The 25,963-nt window shown below is 54.3% G+C and overlaps 2 protein-coding genes across 2 annotated transcripts; both read right to left on the bottom strand.

The window, feature by feature from the left end:
* Positions 1-1,196: 1,196 nt before the first annotated feature.
* On the bottom strand, positions 1,197-5,169 carry C1QC (complement C1q C chain). Its single transcript, XM_075538453.1, has 2 exons — positions 4,989-5,169; positions 1,197-1,883 (listed from the first exon to the last, which is right to left on the bottom strand). Exons 1-2 carry the CDS (start codon positions 5,167-5,169, stop codon positions 1,327-1,329), a joined length of 738 nt encoding a protein of 245 aa, XP_075394568.1. The 3' UTR covers positions 1,197-1,326.
* Positions 5,170-8,698: 3,529 nt separating this feature from the next.
* Positions 8,699-11,529, bottom strand: C1QA (complement C1q A chain). The gene is made up of 3 exons (XM_075538450.1): positions 11,468-11,529; positions 10,558-10,727; positions 8,699-9,499 (listed from the first exon to the last, which is right to left on the bottom strand). The coding sequence occupies exons 2-3, from the start codon at positions 10,718-10,720 to the stop codon at positions 8,925-8,927; spliced, it is 738 nt and encodes a 245-aa protein (XP_075394565.1). The 5' UTR covers positions 10,721-10,727; positions 11,468-11,529; the 3' UTR covers positions 8,699-8,924.
* Between the last annotated feature and the right edge of the window lie 14,434 nt (positions 11,530-25,963).

The following is a 25,963-nucleotide window of genomic DNA, read 5'->3' as shown; positions in this document are numbered from 1 at the left end:
TACCATCGGTGCCCTCTAAGGGACCGGCCCATGTTTGGAAGCTCCCAGTCAAAGTGGTTGGCCTTCCTGGGGACTCCAGAGTCTCTGGGTTACTCGGGGTGTGTGTGTGTGTGTGTGTGTGTGTGTGAGAGAGAGAGAGAGAGAGAGAGAGAGAGAGAGAGAGAGAGAGAGAGAGACTTCCTGGGAGAAGATTCTCCTGCTTTCCCTCACCCACTCATTCCCATCTCAGAGGACGGCTGCCAATGTTCGATGGGTTAATACGTGTTCACGCAGCATCACTCCTGGTGCATAGTAAATACTTGCTCCGAGTCGGCTTCAATTTGGTGGCAGTGAGGTGGTTTGAAAAAAAATGACGGTGATGATTTTTATTCACTCATCCATGTATGCTGCATTCAGTCAGTCCTTCATTCACCTCCCCAGTCATTCATCAATTCGCCCCATTCACTTGGCACTAATTCATTAAACATTGAATCGTTGCCTGTACTGGGCTTCCCTGAGTCCAAACCCCTCCTGTGACAGCCAAATGCATATGTGTCAGAGTAGAACTGTGCTCCACAGGGGACTCAGGGCTGATTTCCTGAGACAGATCTCCAGGCCTTTCTTCCTAGATGCCTTGGGGTGGATTCGAATTGCCACCTCTTGGGTAGCAGTGAGCCTATTAACTGTTCGTGCCCCAAATCAAACCAAACTCACTCATCAAGTTGATTCTGACTCATAGCCACCTTTCCAAGACTTATTCTTTATGGGAATAGAAAAGGTCATCTTCCAAAGAGCGGCTGGTGGTTTTGAACTGCTGACCTTGAGGTTAGCAGCCCAAGGTGTAACCACTACCCTGCTAGGGCATGTTTGCTCCTATACTTCAACACAGGCCCAGACATTCAACCAGGGAGCACAGATGGCTGAAAGGACGGCAGTGCCTTGCACCCAACCAGGTGACAGCAGACAGCCCTGTAGGGACTTCTTGTGGCCTCTCACCACACTCAGGCATCCTTCTCCCCGCAGGCCAGATGCTGAGTCTAGAGGTCAGGGCGGCCGTGGCAGGTGCAGGCTGAAGACAGGAGACTAGCAGCGGCAAGGGGTTGACAGAAAGGAGTCTGAGCCAGGCCCACTCAGAGGTCAATTATTTATTGATGTATTTTCCTCCTCCCCCAAGCAGGGTGGAGATGACACCACCAGGAGGTAGGTTAGGGGTCAAAGAACAGGGCAAGCAGTGACTCCTGGAGGTGCTCAGAGGAAGGGAGAGAACGCATGGGGTGGGGCAGTCAGGGCAGGCTTCCTGGGGGAGGGGTCCTTTAGCAGGGCTGAAGCCAGGCCGCCAAGGGAAACCTAGTCAGGAAAGAGCAGGAAGCCGGAGAAGACGCTGTCGGAGCCATCGGTGCCCACCATGCCGTTATAGTCGTTGACGGCCAGCCACACCTGGTCGCCCACCTGCAACCGCAAGAGCACGCCGCCCGAGCTGACCTGCTTGCTGTTGGACATGTGGTCACAGAAGGAGGTCACCTTGGTGCCTTTGAAGTACAGGTGAACACACAGGTTGGCCGTCTGCGACGTGTGATAGACAAAGTAGTAGAGCCCAGGAACTTTGCAGGTGAACTTGCCGGTGTTGGTGTCATAATCCCCCTGTGGGTTGGTGATGGCCACGTTGAACTTGACCAAGCTGTTGGGCTCCGGGAACTGGACGGTCTGCCGAGTCACCGTGAACACAGATTGGTGCTTCTGCTTGTACCTGCCCTCCACACCTGGCTCTCCAGTGGGGCCTGGGATGCCTGGGACCCCTGGAGCCCCGGAGGGCCCCGTGGGACCATTCTTCCCTGGATGGCCGGGTGTGCCAGGCTCCCCTTTCTGGCCCTTTGGTCCTCGTGTCCCCGGGATAGCCGGGATTCCTGGGAAGAGAACAGATGGTCAGGGAGGGATGGGCGCGGGCCACTCCTCAGGGGGGTCCCCAACAGTGCTTGCACTTGGGGAGCTCTCGCCTCCAGAGGGAGCCTCTACCAGGAAGCCCTGTGCGTGGAGTGGGACTGCAGGAGGGAGGGGCTCCCACAGACATGTCCTGCAATCTTGGTGGAAGCAGTGCCCTGTCTCTTGGCCTCGGTTTTCATTCCCACGGGGGGAGGCAGGACTAGACTGCAGAGGGGCTTCGGAGAGCTGTCTGCTGACCAGGGACATGTGGCCTGCAGATCCCTTCAACTTGGCCTGAAAAAATGTTTGTCTTTAAAATCATTTCTAATTAGAGCCTGGCAGTCAGAAATCCAAACACTGTCATTTAGTCCGTCTGGACTCAAGGGTTTTTCGGAGCAGGTTTCCTGGAAATTTGAGTTTCAGGTCCCTTTTCCTGAACCGGCCCCTCTACAGCCCTTTGCCTAATTTTATATTTACAGCAGTTTTCAACAATTTATTTTGAAATAACTATAGCTGCACAAGGAGTTGCAAAGAAGTGGGGGATGTATGGAGAAATTGCGTGCACCCTTCTTGGCCTAGTTTTTCCCAGTGGTACATCTTACATAATGAACGTGCACTATCTGAACCGGGGACTCCACGTGGAACCCGGTCACTGATCTTATTCAGGTCGCACCAGTTTTAGGGGTACGTGTATGTGTAGGTGTGTGTGTATCTGTATGTGTGTATGTATGTATGTATATATGTGTGTGTAGTTCTATGCGATTTTGTCACTTGTGTAGATTTGTGTAAGCACCATCACAATCAATTGTATTTACACTTTCATGTTACTTTTCTCAAAAAGTGCCCTCAGTATTTATAAGCTTCCGGGTCCTGTGGAACTGAGCCAACCACTCGTGCAACTTGCCCACTCGTGCAACCTCCCTCAGCCCATTTCAACCCTATGAGAGCTGTCCTCATCCAACTCCGCCAGCTACAGATAAGGAAACTGAGGCTAGAGACATGCCCAAGGCCCAGCACATCATACAGACAGGACGCAGACTGAGTCATGATTCTTGCTACAGCCATGACCACCGTGGATTATCTTCTCCCCTTGTCCAACCACCAGCCAGTTGCTGTCCGGTCGATTCCGACTCAGCAAGGCGTGTGAGCCAGAGTAGAAGTGCACCTGACAGTTTCCAGTGGCTGTTTTTCTGGAACGAGGTAGCCAGGCATGGGGTGGACTTGAACTGCCAACCCCAGCCTGTGCATCCCCCAGGGTCTCCTGTCCGCATCCTGCCCACCTTTGAAGGCCTGATAGAAGTGCCCCTCTTTCAGGGAGCCCCCTCTGACTCCACCACCAGCCCTGGCAACCTCTCCTCCTCTGAGCCTCCTAGTGGGGAGGCATCTGCTCAGACCCAGGGATGATGACCTTGGGGTCTCATATGTTACCCTTTTACTCCCCATGCCTCTGCAGTTCCAGTTATTGAGCTCAGAAGTTTGGGACTGTGGTACCACAACCCCAGGACCCCTGTCAAGGACCCTGTGCCAACAACTGCGCTTTTCTGCCCCTGGTGAGCCCACCATCATAACAGAACTGCTGTGGAGGGTGGGGCAGTGCCCTGAGCTCCTGCTCAGGTCATCCTCCTCTGAGGTCACTGCCACGGCTGCTGAGTGGGAGGGGTCTTCCTTGGCAGTGAATTCAAGGACCCTGCTGGGAGATGTCTGTGTGTGTCTGGGGAGGGGCCCTGAGAGGCAGGATGTGGACTGATTCTACTGTGTGGCTTTGGGTCGGCTGCCTCTCTGAACCCCAGGCCTGACTTTTGTAAAATGGGAGAAAATCTCCCATCCTCAAAGGAGCCTCGGTGCCTCCGAAGTCTCAATGGAGACAAGAGAGAGGATGCTCTCCCCTCTGGTGGGGAGCAGGGAGGCAGGGCTTGTGCAGCAGGGCCTGGCCCAGAGTCAGTGTTCAGTAGGTGGGGGCCATCGGCCTCCTGGGCAGAGAGATGGGCAGAGACAAAGGGGACAGGCTCCTGGAAGATGACAGAGCTCGGGCCTCTTCAGCATGGTGTGTGTGTGTGTGTGTGTGTGTGTGTGTGTGAGAGAGAGAGAGAGAGAGAGAGAGAGAGAAGAAAGGTCATCTAGAATTGGATATCCGTTCTGGAATGCGGCAACACCCCCACTCCATGCCAGGAGGGAAGAAATTAACGTGGGGAATTCCTAAAGGAATTCTCCTTCACGGGCCTCCTCTCTCCATCCCCACCCCTGCTTCTACCCTTACCCTGCCTGTCCCGGACCCCACCCAGCCTCACCCCCGCCCTCCCTGCTGCATGCGCCTCTAGAGCTCCCTCTGGGCATTGTCTTCCCTGGTCCTCATAGCCTTGGTCCTCTCAGGTTGGGCTCTGGGCTCAGCAGGAAGACTCCCTGGCTGGGAGCCCCCTCCCCCGCCCAGCTCCCCGGAGTCCTGGGTGGGGAGGTGAGGAGGCTCCCTGGTGACCACGAAGGTGACAACCGCCACAGGTGCTTCTTGTAAGCATGGTTTTACATGCCGTCGTCTTCTAGCTGCCCATTTGCATACGAGGACCCGAGGCTCAGCAGTGTGTGCAAAGCCCTCGTCTCCGGCAAGCGGTAGCTGCGGGCATTGCTTCTGGTCTCTGTGCGTGCTCCATTCTCCCCCTGCATGCATATAGCAGGACCCTGGGTGCCAGCTGATCATAAATGGAGCTTGGTGGCTTCGGAGTTATGTGTGGGACTAACCTCTAGCTGCTCCCTGGGAGAAAGACGGGCTTTCTGTTCCCGTGAAGGAAGAGTTACGGCCTCAACCCCGCAGAGGCAGTGCTGCCCTGTCCGAGAGGGTCGCTGTGAGTCGGCATGGACTCAATGGCTACAGGTGAGTTTCCCAAAGACCGTCCGTGCCTCATCTCCTCGGACCCTGCCGCCACCTCCTGGCCAGGTGTTCTTAGTCTTTCCCAGTTGTCACATGGGGAAACTGAGGTCCAGAGAGGCGCACAGAGAAGCCGAAAGTCCATGCTCCGAGGAAAGGGGTGATGAGAGTGACTGGAGGCACAGTTTGCTGTCCCCCTGCCCACTTCTCTGGCCCTGCCCCCACTTACCTGGTTCGCCCTTTTGCCCCGGGAACCCATCATGGCCGTCCTTTCCCGGGGTCCCCGGCAGGCCTGGCATCCCTGGGATCCCGTAGCAGCTCGTGCTGGCCAGGCCCCCGCGTGACAGTACCAGCAGAAGCAGCAGCAGCTTTAGGCTGAAGGGGGCCTGGGAGCTGGGCCCCATGTCCATCCTGGGGAAGGAGCTGGCTGAAGGGAGAAGCCAGTTGGGAGTTGCCCCATGCCCCTGCAGCCCTTCACCCTTCTCCTCATCCCAGTTCCAGAGGTCCCCTCACCTCCCCAGGGGCCACAGTGGGTGGAGAGCCGTCTTTGAGCCCAGGTCCCAGGCCCAGCAGGGAGTGGGCATCGTCCTTTCTTGGATGCTCCAGTCAGTCTTCTGGGGGCTATATTTCAGGGGGGGGCACTGGGCCAGAACAGCCCTCCCCTCTCCCCTGGTCAAGGGCCCCTGCTCACCTGCAGGTGCAGGCCTCTGGCCTGGTCACAGAGACGTCTTCAGACTGCCTTCACCTCTCCCAGCTGGACGCCGCTCGCACGGGAGTGGACCCAGCCCCTCTCCTTCCCCCTCGCTCCCCACCGCCTCCCCGAACCCCACATCCCCTTTCCCATCATTTTTCCTGACTCGACACTTCCCTCTGGGTGCTGAGCCAGACTGACCACAGCCCCCGCCCGATCATGAGGGTGTGGAATGAGGAAACATTGCCATACTACCATCTGGTTAAGGGTGGGTATGAGCGTTCCAGGCGGACGTCCGGCAGCCCATGCCGTACCCACTTCTGTTTGCTGGTGTTTACTAAGTCAGAGGACACTGCTAGGGGAAAGTGGTGGTCTGCCCTCTTGACAGATGAGGAAACTGAGGCCAGGGGAAGCAAACACCCCTGTCCAACGGCACCTCGTAAACAGTCCATGGGGCCCAGGGCCGTGCTCTGACCCCTCTGCTCTGCGCTCCCAGGACCAAGCCTGACATGCACTTGTCAGCTGGCCGCCTCTTGTAGGCCCTTCTCTTGAGGGTGGACTCCCGGAGGGGCAGTGCTGACAGCTTGCAGCGACTGTGGAGCACAGACTGCGGGCCCTGGGTCCCCTATCAGCCCCACTGCCCCCTGGCGGAAGGCCTTGCATGAATCAGTGGCCTCAGTCTTCCTATCTACATCTTGGGGCCTCAGACACTAAGTGTGGGTGTCTCCTCTTTTGCCAGGGCCCCTGGTTTCGTGGCTGATCCACCTTTCCACCTGGTACACCCACACTCCACCCCCGCCTCTGCTCTGACAACCCCTGCAGCTGGCAAGGGGCTGCCAGGGAGGGCCAGGATGGTAGAGGTGAGACCCCCATCCCCAAGAGTCCTCCTGAATGACAGTGTGAGGGGCTGACTTCCCTGAGTGGGAGCACCTGTGAAAGATGGGGGCCAAGGTAAGGATTTGGTGCAGAAGGCAGGGACTGCCCTAAGTCCATGCTGAGCCTGGCAGGAGTTCAGGCCTTGAACCTGTCTCACAAGTGACCCCTCAGGGTCTCAGTCTCTCTAGTGTGTGTGTGGCAGGGGGCACAGGGGTGGTGGTGGCTGCTGCGCCTTCCCCTGCCACCTGGGACTCTGGGCTACACAGGAGGGTGGGTCAGGCTGTGGCCACTTGACCCAACAGTCCGCAGGGTTGGAGGAGGCTGGGAAGGTTGGGGGAGAGTGGCAGCATTTTCCCAGGGGCGACTCAGTTGGCATCCCAGCTCTCGTCCTCCCAGTGGCCTCCTCCACGCCTGGCCCATCTTCTCCAGCAGGTGGCAGCGTTGGCCCACACTCAGCCTCACCCCACCCCACTTGCAGCCTAGCTCAGCTCAGGCTCCCTGCCTTCCTCTCTGACAGCGGCCGGGGGTCTACCTGGGAGATACCTACCCCTCTGGCTCAGGCAGGGGAGGGACGGGCTGCATCCCTGCTGCATCCACCCCCTCTCCAGCCTGGTATCTCCCACCACCTTTGCAGCCTAGCTGTCTCAGAGTCCTATGGGGAGGGAACAAGCCCCGCCTTGGGGTCAGGCAGACCTGGTTCTAATCCTGCCATGTGAGCTCAGGTCTGTGGCTTCTTTCTCCAAGCTCACTGGGATTGAATGGGTTACTGGCTATGGAGCCTCCAGCTCCCCACAGGTGCTCAACTACATGTCTCTTTTTCTAGTCTGTGGCCCTCTATATTTTGGGGGGGTGATGATGGGGGGGGGGGCGGAGGCCAGAGAGCTGAGGTTTGGAGGAGGATGGGAGGGGGACCTCAAGGAATGTAGGGCTGCCTGCAGGGGGCACTCTCTCCTTCCTTGTTCCTTCCTGGGGTACCCCCTCCTTTGCTTCTGATTCCCAGAGATTGTTGGCAGGGAAGAAGCAAGAGCAGGCCCCAGAGGGGGGCTTCCCTAGGACAGATGATGCCCACCTAGAGTTCGCCAATGTGAGTGCATATTGGTGTGTGGGTGGGTGAGGGGGCAGTGTTAGGTGTCTAATGACTGCAGCTATTTGTGGGCAAGCCAATGGCCGGGAGAGACAGTCCCTGAGTCCCAGAGGCTGGCTCTGGAGGAGGGCCTGTGTGGAGAGAGAGCACAGGAGACATTCTGAGAGCAGGGGGCCTGGGGGTGCTGGCTGGGAACGTGCCTGGAGGGACACTTGTGTAGGTGTGAGAGTACTTTAACTCAGTTCTGAGTATCCCTTGGATGCCTGAGGCTGGGGTGGGGTGGGTGGATGTGACAGCGGTGTGTGTGTATGTGTATGCGTGTGTTTAAGGTATAAGAAGTTTGTACATCCCTCTGAGGGATGCCTATGTGTATGTCTAGGGCAGTGGTTCTCAACCTTCCTCATGCTGCGACCCTTTCATTCTGCGACCCTTCCTCATGCTGTGACCCCCCCCAACCATAAAATTATTTTTGTTGCTGTTTCATAGCTGTCATTTTGCTACTATTATGAATCAGGTGATCCCTGTGAAAGGGTAGTTTGACCCCCAAAGGGATCTTGGCCCAAAGGTTGAGAACCCTGGTCTATGGCCACGCATGTGCACTGGAGGACGGGTCATGTGTGAGGGGCGGATGGGGAACAGCCCTGTGAGGAGCCCTGGTGGCTTAGTGGATGACGGGTCAGGCTGCTACTCACAGGGTCGGGGGTGTAGCCCACCAGCAGCGTCTATGGAGAAAGGCAAGGCTGTCTGCTCCTGTCAAGATTCACAACCTGGGAGACCCACAGAGCGGTTCTGCTCGGTCCACGGGGAGTCAGGACCCACTTGAGGGCAGTGAGCTTGTTTTGGGGGCATTTCCTGTTAAAACCACCCTTTGAGATAGGTGCCATTCTTGCCCCCACCTGACAAGGATGCAGATTCGGAGAGGTCAGGTAACAGGAATGCACCTGCGCAGCAGGCAGGTGGAACTAGAATGTGAGCCCAGGTGGAGTCGTCCATAGCACCTGCCAGACCCCTGAAGTTAGTCACTAAATACCAGCGTGCCCTTGGGGGATACAAATGGTCACCATGCTACTGGCCCCCAAGGCCGGACGTTGGATGACCCTTAAGGGTCCCTCTGCAGAAAGGCCTGGTGATCTACTTCTGAACAAGCCACCACGGAAGCCCCTGTGGACCCAGTGCTTCGCTGACCGTTGTGGGGCTGCCATGAGCTGAGCCATCTTGGCAGCTGGTGGGATACCTCCCACCCAGCACCCAGAGGAGGAGCCGGACAGCAGACAGGGGCTCAGGTATTTATTCCGGGGAACATTCCAAGAAATAATCTATGCAGGGAGCACGCGCAATGAGGCCTCTGAGCCAGCCCCCCACCCCCTTCAGGCGGCAAAAGCAGCAGCACCCCCACTTTACAGAACAGTGTGCGGAAACTCAGAGAGGTGGAGTGAGTGCTCCAGGGTCACACAGCATAGAGCGGATGAGGCCAGGGTGCGCGGTGGCGGGGGGGGGGGGGGGGCCTTCCTGGCTCAGGTGGACGGGAAGATGAGGAAGCCACTGAAGACGCTGTCTGCTTCGGCGCCATGGTAAATGCGGCCCTTGTTGGGGTCCTTCTCAATCCAGACCTGGTCGCCCCGCTGCAGCTGAAGCACTGTGCTCCCCGAGACCACCTGGAAGAGGCCCTTGCTGTTGGTCTCACAGAAGCCCAGGGAGCGCTGGCCCTGGCTGCGCGTGGAGGACATGATGGACAGGCAGATGTCCCAGCGGGACACCACCTGGAAGACGAAGTAATAGTAGCCGGGCACAGCGCAGACGAAGAGGCCCGAGTGGTTCTGGTAGGGGCCCTCCTCGTTGGTGATGACCGTGTCGAAGATGACCACGTTGCCACCCAACGGGGGGCTCTTCCTCACCGCTGAGAAGGCTGGCCGAGGCTGGTCCCTGATGTTCCCCGGGTTACCCTTGATGCCCCTGTCGCCCGGGAGGCCAGGCAGCCCTGGGGGGCCGCTGGGTCCCGGGAAACCCATGTTGCCGGCTTTCCCAGAGGGCCCAGGGTCCCCTTCTTCTCCTTTGAGACCTCGGATGCCTGTGCGCACACCAGCAGCTCCTGGGGGGAGGGACGTCAAATGGGAGTGAGAGCCTCACACACACACACACACACAGCCCCCTCCCTGCCAAGGAGTCTGTAGGACCCCGTAGAGCAGAGCAGAGCTGCCCTTGGGGGGTTCCGAGGCTGCACAGTTTCACGGAGCAGAGAATTCCCGCAGAGCAGCTGGTGGTTTCAAACTGCGGACCTTGTCCTTGATTGGGCCGCCCACACACTGCCAGGGCTGCTGCTAGGGACAGCCCAGTGCCCGTTACTCCTCAGAGGGAGGCCTCGGCCTGTGGGGTGGGCTGGCAGGGAGGGAGAGCTGGGCCTCTGAGACGCGGGATCTGTCTGGCTGTGTGATCTTAAACAAGTTTCTAGTGTCTCTGAGCCTGGATTTCTTCGCCTGCCCCGTGGAGAGGAGCAGATGGACTTATAGGAATGGCTCAGGGGTCACAGGCTGGGGCCTGGCTTCGAACTGCTGCGTCTGCTCATCCTGCGGGTCTGCTCTGGGTTGGGAGTCGCTCCTTCCCTGCTGTGGCCTTGCCACCCACCTCCAGTGCCTTTCCTTCAGCCCAGCTGGCTCTCGGTTTTGTCAGAACAGGAAGGGGTTTGAGGGGCGGAATGGCGAGTGTGCCCGAGGAAATTGTATTGAGTCCTCTCTTTGTGCCAGCCAGGGGGTATTTCTGTATGTCACAGGTAAGGAAACAGGCTCAGAGAGGCTCAGCAATTTGCTTGAGGCCACCTGGCAAGGCGAGGGTCTAAAGCCTGAGGCTTTAGTGGTTCTATTAACAGAACTGAACCACGGCCAAGAACGTGGCACAGCTGCTGGGCCTCTCCCTTCCTAGTTCAGAGGAAGAAGAGGAGGTCCCAGAAAGAGGGTCCAGGTCTTGAGAGGAGGAGAAGGGGCCTGGAGGTCAGGGCCCTAACCATGGGGGAAGGTTTGCCCCCTCCAATGCTCTGGGCCCCGAGTGTGGGGACCTAGGTAGATTCCTGTTTCCAGATGCCTCCTCCAAATCTGTACCCTGGAAGCTGAGCCAGACAGAGGCTGAGGGTCTGGGGCCCACGGGAGGCCTTACCTGGTTCCCCTCGGTCCCCCTTAAGGCCTGGCCGCCCGGGCCGGCCTGGAGTTCCAGCGGCCCCAGCCTTGCCATCTGGTGCTCGGCACACGTCCTGGGTGACCGTGGAGGCCAGGGACACAGCCAGCATACAGACCACCAGCCAGCCTCCGGGGGGTCCCATGGTGGCTCTGCAGAGACAAGGAGCCGCGTCTGGCAGGCTTGTTGCTGTGCACACAGGAGGTGTGCACCCCTCCCCCAAAGCACACATGCACACATGCTTCCTCCAGTGGCCTCGTGCCCACCCTCCGTCCCAAACCAGGGACCCTACACCTGGGCACACAGAACCACCGTCACACGGATGCACACACACAACTGCGCACCTCCCCCACTCTCACCACTCACCTCCCCCACAGGATGCAGTTCCCAGTCCAGTGCGCACACCTGGACACACAAACAGGAGCCCCGGTGGACTCCCTCCACCACCCCTGGACACTCCCCCACGCACCCCCATGGGGCAGCCAGACCACCAAGCACAGCTCTTATCTAATGAGTGCACTGGGCCAACAGCAGAGCTGTCCCTGGACTCCGGCTTTCCCAGCCTCTAACACACACACCTGCCCGTGAACCCTTCGCCACCAGCCCACGTGACCCCTCTGCTGAGTTCAGACACCCCAGCATCTCCCAGCACCCTGCATTTTGGGGGCCAGGCTCAAGATCTGTGGTTAAAATGGGTAGCTCTGGATCCTGCCTCCCTGACCTCCCTACAGCTCTGGATCCAGAAGTCAAGGTCCCCCAGGGCCTCCCGCCCTCACATGTTCTGGGATAGAGCCCGCTCTCGGTGATCTCTCTCCCGCCTCTGTGGTCTAGCTCCCAGAGCCAACACACTTGCTCCCCACCCTCACCCCTCCCGCTTAGTCCCTGGCCTCACCTGCCTCTGGTCCTCACCTCCGATGGGTGCTCCCTCCCTTCACCCAGGCCCTCTGCCTTCTGGGGCCCCTGTGGAGCACCCAGCTGGGAAGGCTCTGGCTGCAGGCCCAGTTTCACATCCCTTCCTGCTTCCCCTTCCTCTTGGCGGGACTTACCCTCGCCTTGGCCCCAGTGACCAGAGATTTTTGAGCAGACCTCAGCAAGATGGGGACTTTGGGTGTCCTACCCTAGCCACAGCTGGGTGGGGGTGGGGTGCAGCGAGATGACGTCTGCCAGAGCGGACCAGCAGCGGAGTCCTGCGCAGCAGTATAGCAGCACAGAGGGGGTCTTTTTTAAAAACGCAGTGACTTGTAGGACTTTTTAACTTTTGGTTGTCGTTTGGACGAACGTTTACCGAGTCGTTTCCATTCACCCACGTATGCACATTCTTTTTGTGACATCGACCGCAGTCCCCGCAATGTCATGGCTTCTGGCTGCTTATCCGGTATTCCAATTTCTACTCCTTCCTTCCTCACTCTTCCTGCCTTCTAAGAGCTGAGTCTGGAAAAACGCTGCCCTTTGGGTCTGTGTGGTTGATCATTCTAAGGAGCAAGTGTTTGTTACTGTTTGCCTAGAGGCCTGGCTGTTGTTGGGTTGAAAATTGAGCCATGCGGGTGAGTTTAGTTTGAGGTTTGAAGGGGTCTAAGGGCCATAATCTTTGGGGTTCCACGAGTCTCTGTCAGACCAGGAAGTCTGGTGGGTTTTTTTTTTATGATTTTAAGTTTCATTCCACATTTTCTCCAACTCTCTCCAGCACCTTTGACTTCGATCTCAATCACTGTGGTCAGGAGTGAGAGTCGGGCACTATCTAGTTTTTCTGATCTCCGGATTGTGGAGGCTGAGGTTTTCCTGGTGCCCTTGTCCATTGGTCTTTTGGACGAATTCCCATGCCCCTTTGATTTTTTTCACTGTTCCTTTCTGTAGACGGTGGGAGAGGCCCATAGTTGTACCACAGGGGGCCGCTCACTGGTTTTTCAGGTTCCAGTCACCAGTCACGAAAGTAGGATGTAGAACATGGTCTTTGTGGACTGGGTTTTGCCCATTGACCTTGATGTGTCCAGGACTATGGCCATGAATCCTCAGGCCCAGAAACTCATTCCCTCAAGGTGCTTGACTGTGGCTAAGAACTTTCCATAATTCCCACCCCCCCCCCCCACCCCCCGCCCTGAATGCTCTGCTATGTTCTTGGATGGACGCATCTTTCCAGCACATACAAATGTAGAACTGTCCTCTGCCAAAACGCTCTGTGTTTGTGGGTGTAGGACTTTCTCGTGATTTCGAAAGCAACATGTGTTCCTTGCCAAAGCTTGGAAAGCAGAAATGCACAAAGATAGAACAGTGCCGGGCAAGGAACACACGCCCCACAATTCACTCTTGAGACTTGCCACAACCTAGCTGCGTGTTTGTGGGCAAGTCCTTAACCTCCTGGGGCCTCAGTTCTCTTATCTGTAAATTGGGAGCAACGCATCTCACCTCGCAGCATTTTTATAAAGGTCCTCTCCCCCCCTTACATTTTGTATACTTTACTGTGGAGATGATACACAGAAAAGCAGACACCAATTCCACGATGTCTGCACGTACAGTTTAGTGCACAACATCCTCAGCCTGTATTCGACTTTTCCTTCCCCCGATTAACATAAATTCACTGCCCCCCCCCCCCAAGGGTTTTATCCAGTCTTTAGAGTTACGCTGTCCATTTAATCCTGGTCAAATAGTTGTTAAAAGTGTATAGTGCGCGAAGTTGACCATTTGTCCCAGGGAAGCAGAATGCTTGTTTGGTCTAAGATTGCAGGAGAGTTTTGTTGTAAGGTTAACGTGATCTCTGAGCGATGGCTTGAAGGGTCCAACCGAGGGTGTGGCATTGTGTACTACATTTCCCCCTTTTGATCAGGATCTTTCTATAGGCCCTTTGATCAATGGTAGCCAGACGCCCCCCCCTCCCCAGTTCTGTCTCATGGAAACGGAGCCATTTCTCGTGGAGAGAACCACCCTGTCATGCCTGACTCTCCGTCGTCCCCTGTTGCTGCAGGTGGATAGAGACCAATTATGCCTGGCACGGTCTCTTGCGATTTCTCAAGCACCAGGCACCGGACAATGGACTAGAAGGTAGAAGAGAAGCACTAAACACATCATTAAGCCAATTAACAGAAGCTATGACCCTCGACCTCCAAACCGAGGAGCCAAATCCCACGAGGTGTCTGGTTGGACTGAAGCAGCCCAGCGGTTTCTCTCCCTCTCTCTTCCTGCCATTGTTGTAAATGCATCCATCACACAACTTTTGCCAATTCAACTTTACGCAGGAGTGCAGCTTATTGACAGCACTTGCGTAATTAACTGCGCAACCCTACCCGCAATCAATGCCGTATCCCCATCACTGTTGGCCCCTCCCCCCAGTAACCACTAATAAATTTTGCTCTCTATACATTTGCTTTTCCTTGTCTTCTTCCATAAGTGAGGTCATGCAATACTGATCCTTCAGGATCGACTTACTCTGTTTAGCACGATGTCTTTAAACTCCACCCAGACTGTAACGCACATCAAGGCTTCATATCTCCCGCTGGCTGGGTAGACTTCCATGTATGCATGGGCCACACTTTGTCCATTCATCCGTTGATGGGCATTTAGGTTGCTATGGTGCGTGGTGCTGCAGTGAACACTGACACACAGCTCTCTGTTTGAGTCTCTGCTTTCAAGTCTGCTGGGTGCATACCTAGTAGAGAAATTACAAGATCCCAGTGGGCTCTGTGTTGGGCTGCTAACAGCAAAGCCAGCAGTTTGAAACCACCAGCTACTCCGCAGGAGAAAGGGGGGCCTTCAGAAACCCACAGAGGCAGCCCTACTTCGTCCTGTAGGGTGACTGTGGTAGGAATCGATTTGATGGTGGTGAGTTTGGTTTGGGGTTTACAGTGATTCTAGTCTTAAATTTTGGTTTGCCCCACCCGCAATACAGATAAGGGTTCTAGCGTGTCCACATCCTTGCTCACATGTGTTACTGATGATTTATTCTTCCTTGAGTCTGAGGCATCCTGGTGGGGACATAGGTGTCTCACTGTGGTTCTGATGGGCATCTTCAATGGCTAAGGATGCCAAGCATCTTTTTGTGTGTTTGGTGGCCACTTGAATGTCCTCGGGTGAGATGTCTATTCAAATCCTTTGTCCAATTTATGATTGAGTTACTTGTCTTTTTGTTGTTTGACTGTAGCAAAAAATAAAATAACACACCAGAAAAAAGCTCTGTTGGGCAGAGCTTTCATAGTACATGCTTCATGCTAGGCAAGCATCAGGCAACTCACACTGAGTTAGTGCACCCAGTGGCATCACCTGGAAAGGTTTTCTCTGGTCGCGGTGAATTTTTTGTAAAAGCAGTTTCACTCGAACCTGGTTTTTTTGTGATGGACAATTTAAGAGAACAGCGTGCAGCTGTGAAATTTTGTTGCCTGTTCAGAAAAAACGCCACAGAAACCGTTGTGATGTTGAACACAGCTTACAAGGACAGCGTTATGGGAAAACCTCAAGTGTACAAGTGGTTTTCTCATTTCAAAAAAGGTGAAAAGTTGATTGACGATAAACCATATTCTAGATGTCTGTCAACTTCCTGAATAGATGAAAATGTTGACAAAATCCATGCACCTGTGCTTGAAGACCAACGATGGGCCATTGAAGAGATGATTGGAGCTCGGTTCAGTGAATTATAATGGAAAGTTTGGGAATGAGAAGGGTCACGGTGAATTTTGCGCCTCAGGTTCTGACTGACCAGTAAAAAGAACGTCGAGTGGAAACATGCTGTGCTTTGAAAGAACAGCTCTGAAGCGACCCAGACTTTCCCAAGGTCATTACTGATGACGAGACATTCTTATGACCCCGAAAGCAAACCTCAATCAAGGCAGTGAAAGACATCATGGTCACCTTCCCCCCAAAAGCTCGTCAAGTGAAATCAAAGATCAAGATGATGCTCACTTGTTTCCTTGATGTGAGGGGGATAGTGCATTTGGAGTTTGCTCCATCAGGTCAGACTGTTAATCAAGCTTTCGATTTAGCGGTCCTGAAAAGATTGCATAACCGTATGTGACAAAAAAGGCCTGATTTGTGCCAGATGGGGGACTGGTTTTGCCACCACAACAATGCACTTGCTCACAGAGCCATCTCAGTGTGCCAGTTTCTGGCAAACAAACAAAAAGCCCCAGCATGTCTCTCTTGCCCCACTCACCTTACTCACCTGACTTTGCTCCATGCGACTTCTTTTTGTTTCCTTGAATGAATAGGGGCATGAAAGGACAGCAATTTGATGGCTTGGTGAGGTGATGAAAAAAACGAGGGAGGTGCTGCCAGCCTTCCAAATGGACGAGTTTGAAATGTTTCCAAGAATGGAATCGCAGGTTTGATAAATGTATTAAGTGTAACGGAGAGTACTTTGAAGGTGATAGGTTGTTTTGTTAAAAACAAACAAACATAGACTTGAAAAAAAAATAGTTCTATTTTTTGGGGATTACCCCCTTGTACATCTTGTCAAATACATGGTTTTAAAAGTTGGTGGTTTGCCTTTTCATTTCTTTTTTTTTTTTTGGGTCAAGTCTTTTGGTGAATAAAATTTAAATTTGTACGAGGTCCCACTTATTTATTTCATCTTTTGCTATTTGTGATTTTGTTATTATATCAGACTGTCTATTGTTAAAATTCAGGCCAGCCAACATGGTCCGTGCTCATTCCTCTGTTTCATTTGTCTGCGTGTGGAAATCCAATTTCCCCACACCATCTATTGGAGAGCCTCTTCTTTCTTCCTTGAATGGGCTTAGCGCCCTTTTCAAAAAGCAGTTGACAGATGGTGGGTTTATTTTTGCACTCTCAATTCTGTTGCATTGTTGTGTGCATCTACTGGTGGGCCAGGGCCAGGCAGTTTTGATGACTGTAACTGTATTGTGTGCTTTAAAACCAAGAAATGGGAGTCCTCTATTTCATTCTTCTCTTTCAACATTGCTGTAGCTATTCGGGTTTCATACAAAAGTTGAATGTTGGCATTTCTTCTCTGTGAAGAAGGCTGTTGGGATTTTTATAGGGATTGCATCGAATCTGTAGATCACTTTGGGTGGTTTGAGATCTTAATAGCATTGTCTCCCAATCTATAGGCATAGAACATCTTTCCATGTACTGAAGTCATCTTTAATCTCTTTCGAGCAGGGTTTTATAGTTATTGTAGTACAAGTCCTTCTCATCTCTGATTATATTTATCCAGAGATGTTTTATTCTCTTAGATATGAGTGTAAGTGGAATTGTTTCCTCAACTTCCCAGTCAGATAGTTCATTGCTGGTGTATAGAAACTCAAATGATTTTGGTTTATTGACTTTAAATCCCTCTATTAGAAGTTTCCTTTTGCATTCCTTGGATTTTTTTTTATGACAGCATTCTAGTGATATAGTCTGCTTATAAAACCCTTAGCACGTGGCGAATGGCTCCTAATCAGGTTTTCTGCGCATGAAGACAGCAGTCTCGAGAGCCTGTGTGTAAGGCCACCTCCAGGGCTCACTGCCCTTAGGCTTGGTCCCTCCAGCCTTATGCTCACCAACAGGTGCTCCTGCCACTGTTGCCAGCTGGAGCACCGAGGCAGCTTGCCTTTAGAGGAAGCACTCTGCCTTTCCCAGGGTGTCCTTGAGGGGTGAGAACAGTGCACACACTCCACTGCAAACCAAAAGGCTGGTGGTTGAGCCCACCCCGGTGTGCCATGCACCAAAGGGCTGGCAATCTGCTTATGAAAAATCAAGTGTTGAGCACCGTACAGGCACAGTTGTCCTCTGGCACACCAGGGGTTCTCGAGAGTTGGAATGGAGCCAACGACAACTGGCGTTTGGGTCTATCCCAGAGAGGAAGTGTGTGCAAATGGACCACACCATTCAGTCTCTTCCCGTGAGCAGCTTTGTTCCTCGCAGTGCTCCAGAGAGGGGGAGAGGAGGAGAGAGGAGGCAGGGGAAGCTGCTGCCCATGGACAGATGCAGAATAGTTTAGGCCTAGGACTTTCAACCTTTTCAGACTCCTTTTTCAATGCCATCTTGCATGACAGTCAATATCAACCAAGGGGGGTGGGAGGTTCTCTAGGTGGAGAGTAGGGACATAGAGTTCTTCCCACCAGCCTCTTCCCCTACCCCCCACCCTGATTCGGGAGAATGGCTTAACCCACAACTCATTGTTTGATTTTGGGAAAAGTGCATCGACTTCCTGGACCTCAGTTTTCTTATCTGATGGATGGAAATGATGACAGCCTCTTACTGAGGACTCCTGGAGGATTTGATGAGATTATGAGTAAATCTGTGATATCAGAATCTGGAGGACTTTGGACAAGTCATCTTCCGTCTTTGAGCCTCACTTTCTCCATGAACCCAGATGAGCCAGTGGGTGAGAGGCAGGGAGGCTGTCTCTACCAACTCATCTGGCTCTCCTCTTCCTGGATCACCTCCTGCCCGCCTTGCTTCCCTGCAAGAGGAGTGAAGGATACGCCATCCTCAGTGCCCAGAGACCCGCCCAGTCTCGCCTGCTTTGCAGATGAAGACACTAAGGCCCAGAGACAGAAAGACTTGCCCAAGATCCCTGAAGGAAGTGGCAGAGTTGGCTTGAGGGAAAACGAAATACTGTGAGGGGCTTGATAAATGAACGTTTTCAAAATGTGAAATGCACAGTGCTCACACAAGGAAAGAGCAAAAAGCAATGCTTTTTGTAGCTTATTAATGAGGCCACCCATCGGAAGCCAAGGCCAGCTCTATGAAGGACAAACACCTATGTATGGGGAATAGGAAAGATGGAACATTCCGCTAAAATACAAACAAAAATTGAAATATGTATCAGATTGCTGAATTAGACAAAACTGGCTAATGTCCTATAAGCCCAAGACAAAATAGCTAAATCCATTGCCATCACATTGGCTTCGATTCCTAGTGACCTTGTAGGACCGAGCGGAACTTCCCCACGGGGTTTCCAAGGCTGCATCAGACTGCCACAACTTCCGCCCATGGATTGGTTGGTAAATTGGAAACTGTGACCTTCTTGTCAGCTGCTGGGTGGTTAACCACTGGGCCACCAGGGTTCCCTGAATGTCCAGTGGGGAAATAAAATAATGGTGGGGTTACCTCCTTTCTTGGATAGAAATCATTTGCATCTCAATCAGAAAAAAATGCAACAGCTGTCTACTCGTTACAGTCTGGTCCCTAATCAATAGTAACTAATATGTCAAGCAAGGTGACATTCCCCTGGAGTGTCACATGACCCTCAGGCTGGTTTGCTGGACACTTCTTGGACTTGACTCGGGAAGGGCACGAGTGATATCTTGGCCTTGTTCCCAAGTGTTGGATAATTTACTGAGCAGGCACTCTCAAGGGCGCAGACACTTCTCAGGCCCTAACGAGGCATCTGTGGTAACGACTACATCTTTAGTGTGAAAAATAAATGGGCCCGTGATAGCTGGCGATGGTCACTAGAGGAACCCTTCCGCCAGGGGCAGGGGACATCCCATTTCCCCGAAGGGGAGGCAGGAGACGTAGGGATGCTCTCATGGTCCGATGTCCAGTCTCAGAGGGTAGGGGGGGGGGGTCAAAGGTAACTTTGAATCGCTCATGTTCTTCACGACACGCTCCTAAAGTCCTCGCTCACTCAAGGCTGGGCATCCAAAGTCAACATCAACCCCAAAGCCAGCTCACTGCTATCGAGTGGACGCCCCTGTGAGTTTCTGAGACAGAAATTCTTTACGGAGTCAAAAGCTCTGCCTTTCGCCCAAGGAGCACTTGGTGGTTTGGAAGTGCTGGTGGACCGGGCACGCCACCAGGGGTCCTTGCAGTCACCACAGGAGAAAGCAGTGAATGGTCGATGCAATCCTTGGAACACCGGAGGAAGGTGCCAGCTGGAGGCCGGAGAACCATTCCACCCCCATGGCTGACACTGGAGCGGATCATCGCTATAGACTGAGGTGGTGATTGGTGCCAAGGTGTCCAGGCCGAGAGAGCTACGAAAAGTGGGACATCCTCATTGTGAAATGTGTGTATGAACCCGGACACTCTGGCAGTTCGTGAATCCGGGCCCATCTGGTCTCGAGGTCAGACGAGTAAGAAAGCGAAAGGGCTTTGTCATCACAGACGTATGCGAACGAGGGAGCTGCTATTCTGAGCAAATTTCTGGGCACGTTCTTTTCCGACTCGGCAGGTAAGGGGACATTTGGAACTAGGTTAAATTGAGCAAGCAGGCACGATCCGATTGATTGGCTCAGATTTCTGTTACTGGGCGACTCCTGGGAAGATCAGGCGTTTACATGACACGGGGACTTTGCTTTTGGTTCGTGAGGCTCAGTGTAAGGAACTCCGCTCGGGGGCCTAGTCCCGTCAGGTTAAGGAGCCTAGTGACACGGAGGTTAAGTACTCAGCGGCGCACAGGAAGGTCGGTGGTTGGAAGCCACCCACCAGCTCTCGGGGAGAAAGACCTTGGTCTGCGCCCACCCAAACTGGTTGTGGTGGGGTCGGTTCTGACTCACGGGGCCCTGTAGGACTGAGGAGCACCACCCCACGGGGTTGCCAAAGCTGTCAACCTTGATAGAAACCAACTGCCTTTTCTTTCCCCGTGCTGAAAAAGATGACAGACGGCTTAGAAAACACTACGGGACATGTGGGACCACTCTGAACCCAAATCGACCCAATGCACCACCGACAACAATGTTAAGCCCCACTCGGGTTAACAGAGGCTCACAGGAGCCCAGGCAGACAGTGGGAGCAGAGGGCCCCTCCAGGGCTCCGTGCCCCCTCACTGCAACCGTGGCCTCCTGGAGGGCCTGGTGTGACAGACAGTGTCCCTCCGTCAGTGGAAATTGGTAGTCCTAGCTCCCTACGGATCTCATCTGGACAGTCAAATGTACATAAAACACGGCTCTCAGGTTCTTGTGTCTGCCACCCCACCCAGCCCCAATGAAGAGATCTGAGCTATAACTTATGTCCAGGCAAATGCATCCTAAGCATGTGGTGAATTTCTGTGTGTGTGACTGCACCCCCTGCCACCTACTGGCTGCGCAGTTTGGTGCAAGTCACTTACCTGTCTAGGTTACCCCGCCGTGGTTATTCCATCTTGCAGAGGGGGCTCACTCGTAGCACCTCCCTCCTGGTGGATGGAGGGGCCTGCGGTGATAACATGGGGCTGTGTATTAAGTTCCCGGGGCCCCTGGGTGGTGCAAACAGTGAAGTGTTCTACAGCTCCATGAAAGGGTAGTCGGTAGCACCCTGCCCCAACCTCCACCCCAGGCACCTTGGAAGATAGGCCCAGTGATCGGATTCTGAGCGGTCACATCCTTGAAAACCCCACGGAGCCATTCCACCTGCCTGGATGGGGTCACTGTCAGTTGTAATCTTCTCAAGACAATCAACAGCAGCCACACTAAGCACCTAGATCCAAACCTGGCCCTCCTAGGCCTCACTAAACGGGGTGAGTTACAAAAAGCTCCAAACCCAATGCACTGCCATCAAGCTGGTTCTGACCTACATACAGTTTCGGAGGCTGTAAATCTTCATGGGAGCAGACAGCCTCATCTTTTTCTCTGGTTGCTGCTGGTGGGTTGGAACAACCGACCTTACAGTTAGCAGCCAGTTGACAGCACCACCAGGGCATTTCTCTGCCATGGAGCAGCTGGTGGGTCCAACTGGTGGCCTTGTCACTGGCCACTCAGTGTGTCGCCCACTATGCTGCCAGGACTCCACGGTGCCCATTCGCATCTTTCGAATATATCATGATGGACAGGGCTAAGGGTGAGTTTTCAGCTTGGTGGCAGGCTGATGGAGGAGGTCCTTTCGGCACATGAAGGGTCCTCTCACGGCCTGGACCCACGCTCAGCCCTCCTCGGCAGAGGCAATACCTTTGCACAGGCCCCCACAGCCTGCTGTTTGTTTTCCAAACTCTCATAATCCTCTTAATCTTTTTACATCTCATCCTGCTGCATGCCCGGTGGCTTCCATTAGCATATTTCCGGCTAGGTTTGCCCATTGGGAAGCTCTCCCCAGAGCGGCTCCAGCAGGCCTCGTGCAGGGTGGGCTGTGCCCCTTGGTATCCAGGATGCAGGTCTCCAGCTGGGGTCGGACGCTTGCTTTTTTTCACGTGTTTCTCTCTCCCACCCTTGACCAAGAAATTGCTTTTGCCTTCTTTTCATGTTTTCTTCCTCAAATATCTCCTCTAGTCGCCATGCGTGGGTCCTCTGGTGATGGCTGGGCGAGGAGGAGAAGACAGACTCACTCAGTTCCTAACCCACATTCCAGGGACAGGCCTTCCTGATGCCTGGTCCCAATCCGAAGGGGTTGTTCTCATACCCAGTTTGCCAGTGACACCTGGAGCGGCAGAGATGGGGTCTCTCGTGCAAGACCATGCCGCATAAAGACAGGACCTGAGACAGAAAGGCAAAGGTCAGGCACACCTTAGAAGAAAGGGCTGGTGACCTACTTCCAAAAATTCAGAGCCTTGAAAACTCTGTGGTACCTAGTTCCCCTTGGAAGCACCTGGGGCCACTGTGAGTTGAAGTGAGCTGACGGCAGCTGGTTGGACAGCATCTCGGGGCATTTGGGGCCAGGCTCCCAGGGACCTTTGGAAATGATGCTTCAGCATCTGACAAGGATGCAGGTTCCATAGGGCCCAGAAACAGGTGTGGTGTACGGGTAGCCGTAAAGTTCAGGGAGAAAGGAGGGAAGACTATTAAGTCACCTCAGGAGCCGAGGCCATTCCCAATCTTGGGATTCAGCAACATTTCTTCCACTAAAGGAGAGAGTTAGGTTTTTTGTGACCCTTGCCCGGCTCCCATGATATCCTTCCCAGGGTGTGGTGCAGCGGCTGCTGCCAACACCAAAGGACGGCTGGTAAACCTGGGCCTCTGTGAGGGCTGTGGGTCACCTGAGCCATGCGGCAGTGTTGGGTCCTATCTCCCATCTCAGGCCAGGCCTCTCCCGGCCTGCCCTAACCTCGAGGGATTCTCAAAGGTGTCAGGGAGAAACGTACACAGGGGGGCGCAGCACCTTGCCCCAACCCTTCCCCAGGATCCTGGGTTCAGTAGGCAGCAGCTCCCTCATGACTCCCCCTCTGGGGCAGGGCAGGGGGGTGGGGAGGCGGCAGGGAACCTCAAACCACCAGCCTTTGGGGTGGCAGCCAGGAGTGATCCACACAATCCTTTCCGCAGCCCCCAGTGCTCAGGGCCCACAGCCTGTCAGAGCGCAGTCAGGATGGGAGCAGTGCTTGCCCTGGTGTCTCCACCCCGAGGAGCTGCTCCTGAATTCCACCAGCGACAGCGAGGCAGGCAAGCGAGCTGGCAGCTGCTTCTGCCCGGGTCCTCCCCCTCCTCCCAGCCCTCTGCTGATTACAAATAAACACCCGGCTACGGGAGAGTAATTAACTCTCCAATGTGGGGAGAACTAATCAGCCCGGAGTCTGCTGCAGGTGGGAAAAGCAAAGGCTTTTCCTAAGTAGTATGCAAATGACACCGTAGTATGTAAATGAGCCCCTTGCTGGCTCCTGGGAAAGGCTGTCAAAGGCGCAGCCGGGAAGCATGACTGCTGAGGGAGGACCGGCTCAGGGCAGGGTGGCCGGATTGTTGTGGGGGCCTGGATGCTCAGGTGCAGCAGGTGGGGTCAAAGTGGGAGTCCTGGCGGGGCTCACTTCTCGGGTGCCCCAGGGGACCTGCGGTTCTGGAGTGAGCCACGGGGAGGAGGGTTGAGGGAACGCCAAGGGCTCAGAGAACTGGCTTTGCCTGTGAACAGCCCTCAGGCCTCCCCTGTGTGATGGGGGCAAGTCCCTCCCCTCGCTGAGCCTGGGTTTTCTCACTGGGACCCGCCACCACTGGTCGTCGCCTTCACTCCCCTTCACAGTGACCCACGTGGGTCAGAGAACTGTGACCCACTGGGGTTTTACAAGTCCATCACCAGACCGTTCTCCAGAGGCACCTCTGTGAACTCGAACAGCCAACCTCTGGGCTAGCTGCCAAGCGCACTAGCCATTTGCACCGCATGCACCTCATCAGATGGGCTATGTTTAACGACAGCGCACTCGTTAGACATAGCAATGATTGTAAGGGTGCCGCAGGACCGGGCAGCGTTTCCTTCTGTCATACACAGCTCTGAGCTGGGGTTGTCCCAGCGGGGCCTGACACAGCAGCCAATGGCAGGACAGGCATTGTACAGAGGTGACTGACAGCACGAGGCCCAGCCCCCTCGGGTTCTCATCCCCAGTCCAGTCTGCCTTTCCTCTGGCCAGCACCTGGTAAGGATGTGGAAGGCTTCAGGAATGGCCTTCCTGTTCCCAGGTACATTGCTCCTCCCGCCTGGCCTGAACTTTCTTGGGGTGCACAGCTGAAGTAGGCCCTCACTCTCGCTCTCAGGAGGGTGCCAGTGCAGCCTCAGGCCCTGGCGGGAGTGCCCCTTAAATATTGCCTCAGAGGTGCCTCCTTGGCCCTGCGCCTGCTGAAGGCCACCTTTGCAGAGCCGCTTCCTGGGGTCAAGCATTGTCCTCATCCTGCATCTCCTTTAAATACAGCTATCAGTTGGGAGGTGGGCAGGAAAAGGGGGATGAGACCATTTTTCAGGGTGAAGGAAATATTGTAGCTCCTGGTTGGGTTTCCAGTTCTATGTATTTCATGGCACACATGTCATGGCCTCACTGAAGCACAGTTGCAAATAAAATGGAGGTGGTTCTCAGTTGCATGGGGACATTGCACATCCACGCACCATGATGAGAGGGGCATTGTAAGTGGTCATCCAGCTTCTGCTTGTATGCCTCCTGAGACAGGGAGGTCACTACCTTTAGACACAGCCCTTTACTTATTCGGCAGTGGCCTGAGATGGGAACTCCTTTCTGACTCTGAAGCCCATGGCCTTGGCCTCTACCTCAATGTGTCTCCCAGCATCATGTGGATGACAAAATTGCCAGGAGGGCTCTGTGTGAGATGCTTGTGACCCATGCTGGAGACATCCAGACTGCCTGCATCACTAGAGATGGGGGAAGCAATTTACTTCCTGCTCCATCCCTGTACAAGGTGAGGCCCAGGGCCACTTCTGTACGGTGACACAGGAGCAGAAGGGACATCACTGCTACAAGGCCTCCTGCGTCCCTTGTCCTGTGATTGTCCTTGGGAGTCCTTGGGTTTCCATGAGGGAGCCAGGGACTCAAATGGGCCTGACTAGCTGCTGGGCTGCAGGAAGTCAGTTATTTGAGCCACCTGGACCCAGAGCAAACGCAGTATGGTTAAGCTGCACGAGGTTTGAGTCGTCACTGAAGCATACCGTAGCTTGTCCTGACCATTGCAGCACAGGTGGGTCCAATATGGTGAGCACACGGGTGCTGGCCATCTGGGCTGTGGTGTCCTCATCATCCTGATCAGCATCCTCCTTGTGTGAGTCCCGGTAGACTAGGGAAACAAGGCCAGGAAGACTCATATGTATAAGAAAGAGCTTTATATACCAGAGCAGTTGAATATTGAGAAAGCATCCCAGCCCAGTCCAGATCAAGTCCATAAGCCCTATATTAGCCTATATGTCTGATACCAATCTATAAAGTCCTCTTCAGACTCAGGAAACACATGCAATGCCTCCGAATTCAGGAAGATCACGGGCCAGTGGGGAAGGGGGGTGGGCGGAAGTCTTGTGGACACTGACGCTGTAAGTATCTCAGCGCTGGCAGGGGTCTCCACGTGGCTTCTCTGGCTCCAGATGTCTGGCTCCATCAACCTCTCTCCATGTGTCTTCTCCACGGGGATGCCTCCCAGGGAGTGAGCAGAGAGAGTGTGTCTCCTGCCTCCAAGGAGGAAATACAGGAGTTCCCAGAATCCTCAGAAGGCCATGCCCACACATGCCCATTGGCTGTTTCCTGATTGACAGGCTAGACTTCACCCCTTCATTCTTAATCCTCAAATTGACACCAGATTCTGTAACTATCACACTCCTTCTCCCCATCTACCTCCTTTCACTTTCAGGACTGTCATTGTCACTGTCATTGACGACATCATTAGAGTCCCTTTCAGGCAGCACCAACCCAGGCTAAGCTCAGGGAGCTGTCCGCGGTCCTGTCCTAGTCAACGCTTCCCCATCCCAACCCGGTCCCAGAGGTTCTGCGCCATCCAATCAAAGCCCGGGATTTAATTGGGCTAGGAGGGGGCCGAGAAGCATGGCTACCGACCCAGAGCTAGGCAGAGGCCTCAGCAGTTGTGAATTCCTGGAGGACAGGGCGGGTTGAAGCCTGACACAGTGCCTGGGGCGCACACGTGCCCCCTCCCTCACCCTGCCTCCTCTCACTCTCCAGAGAAGCATCCTACACAGCCTGGGTTCAAATCCCAGCCCCTCCCTGGATGTGTGATCTCCGGCAAGGTCCCTCACCTCTCTGCACCCCAATTGGCTCGGCTGAGAAGTGGGGCGGTCACAGAAGATTGTGCTGAGGCCAAGAAAGTCCATAAGGACCGAGCCGCCCCCCTGTCGC

Source organism: Tenrec ecaudatus, chromosome 1 (genome assembly GCF_050624435.1).
Source record: "Tenrec ecaudatus isolate mTenEca1 chromosome 1, mTenEca1.hap1, whole genome shotgun sequence".
In the NCBI taxonomy this organism is placed as follows: Eukaryota; Metazoa; Chordata; class Mammalia; order Afrosoricida; family Tenrecidae; genus Tenrec; species Tenrec ecaudatus.
Note: the sequence above shows the minus strand (reverse complement) of the source record. Positions and strands in the feature narration are given on the sequence as shown.

Bases quoted from the DNA above. Each gene is read 5' to 3' on its own strand.
- C1QC (XM_075538453.1), bottom strand. From the start codon at position 5,169: ATGGACATGGGGCCCAGCTCCCAGGCCCCCTTCAGCCTAAAGCTGCTG. The intron at 1,884-4,988 runs GTAAGTGGGGGC...TTCTCTTCCCAG, and splicing joins GGGGCAAAAGGGCGAACCAG to GAATCCCGGCTATCCCGGGG.
- C1QA (XM_075538450.1), bottom strand. From the start codon at position 10,720: ATGGGACCCCCCGGAGGCTGGCTGGTGGTCTGTATGCTGGCTGTGTCC. The intron at 9,500-10,557 runs GTAAGGCCTCCC...CCCTCCCCCCAG, and splicing joins GGGGGACCGAGGGGAACCAG to GAGCTGCTGGTGTGCGCACA.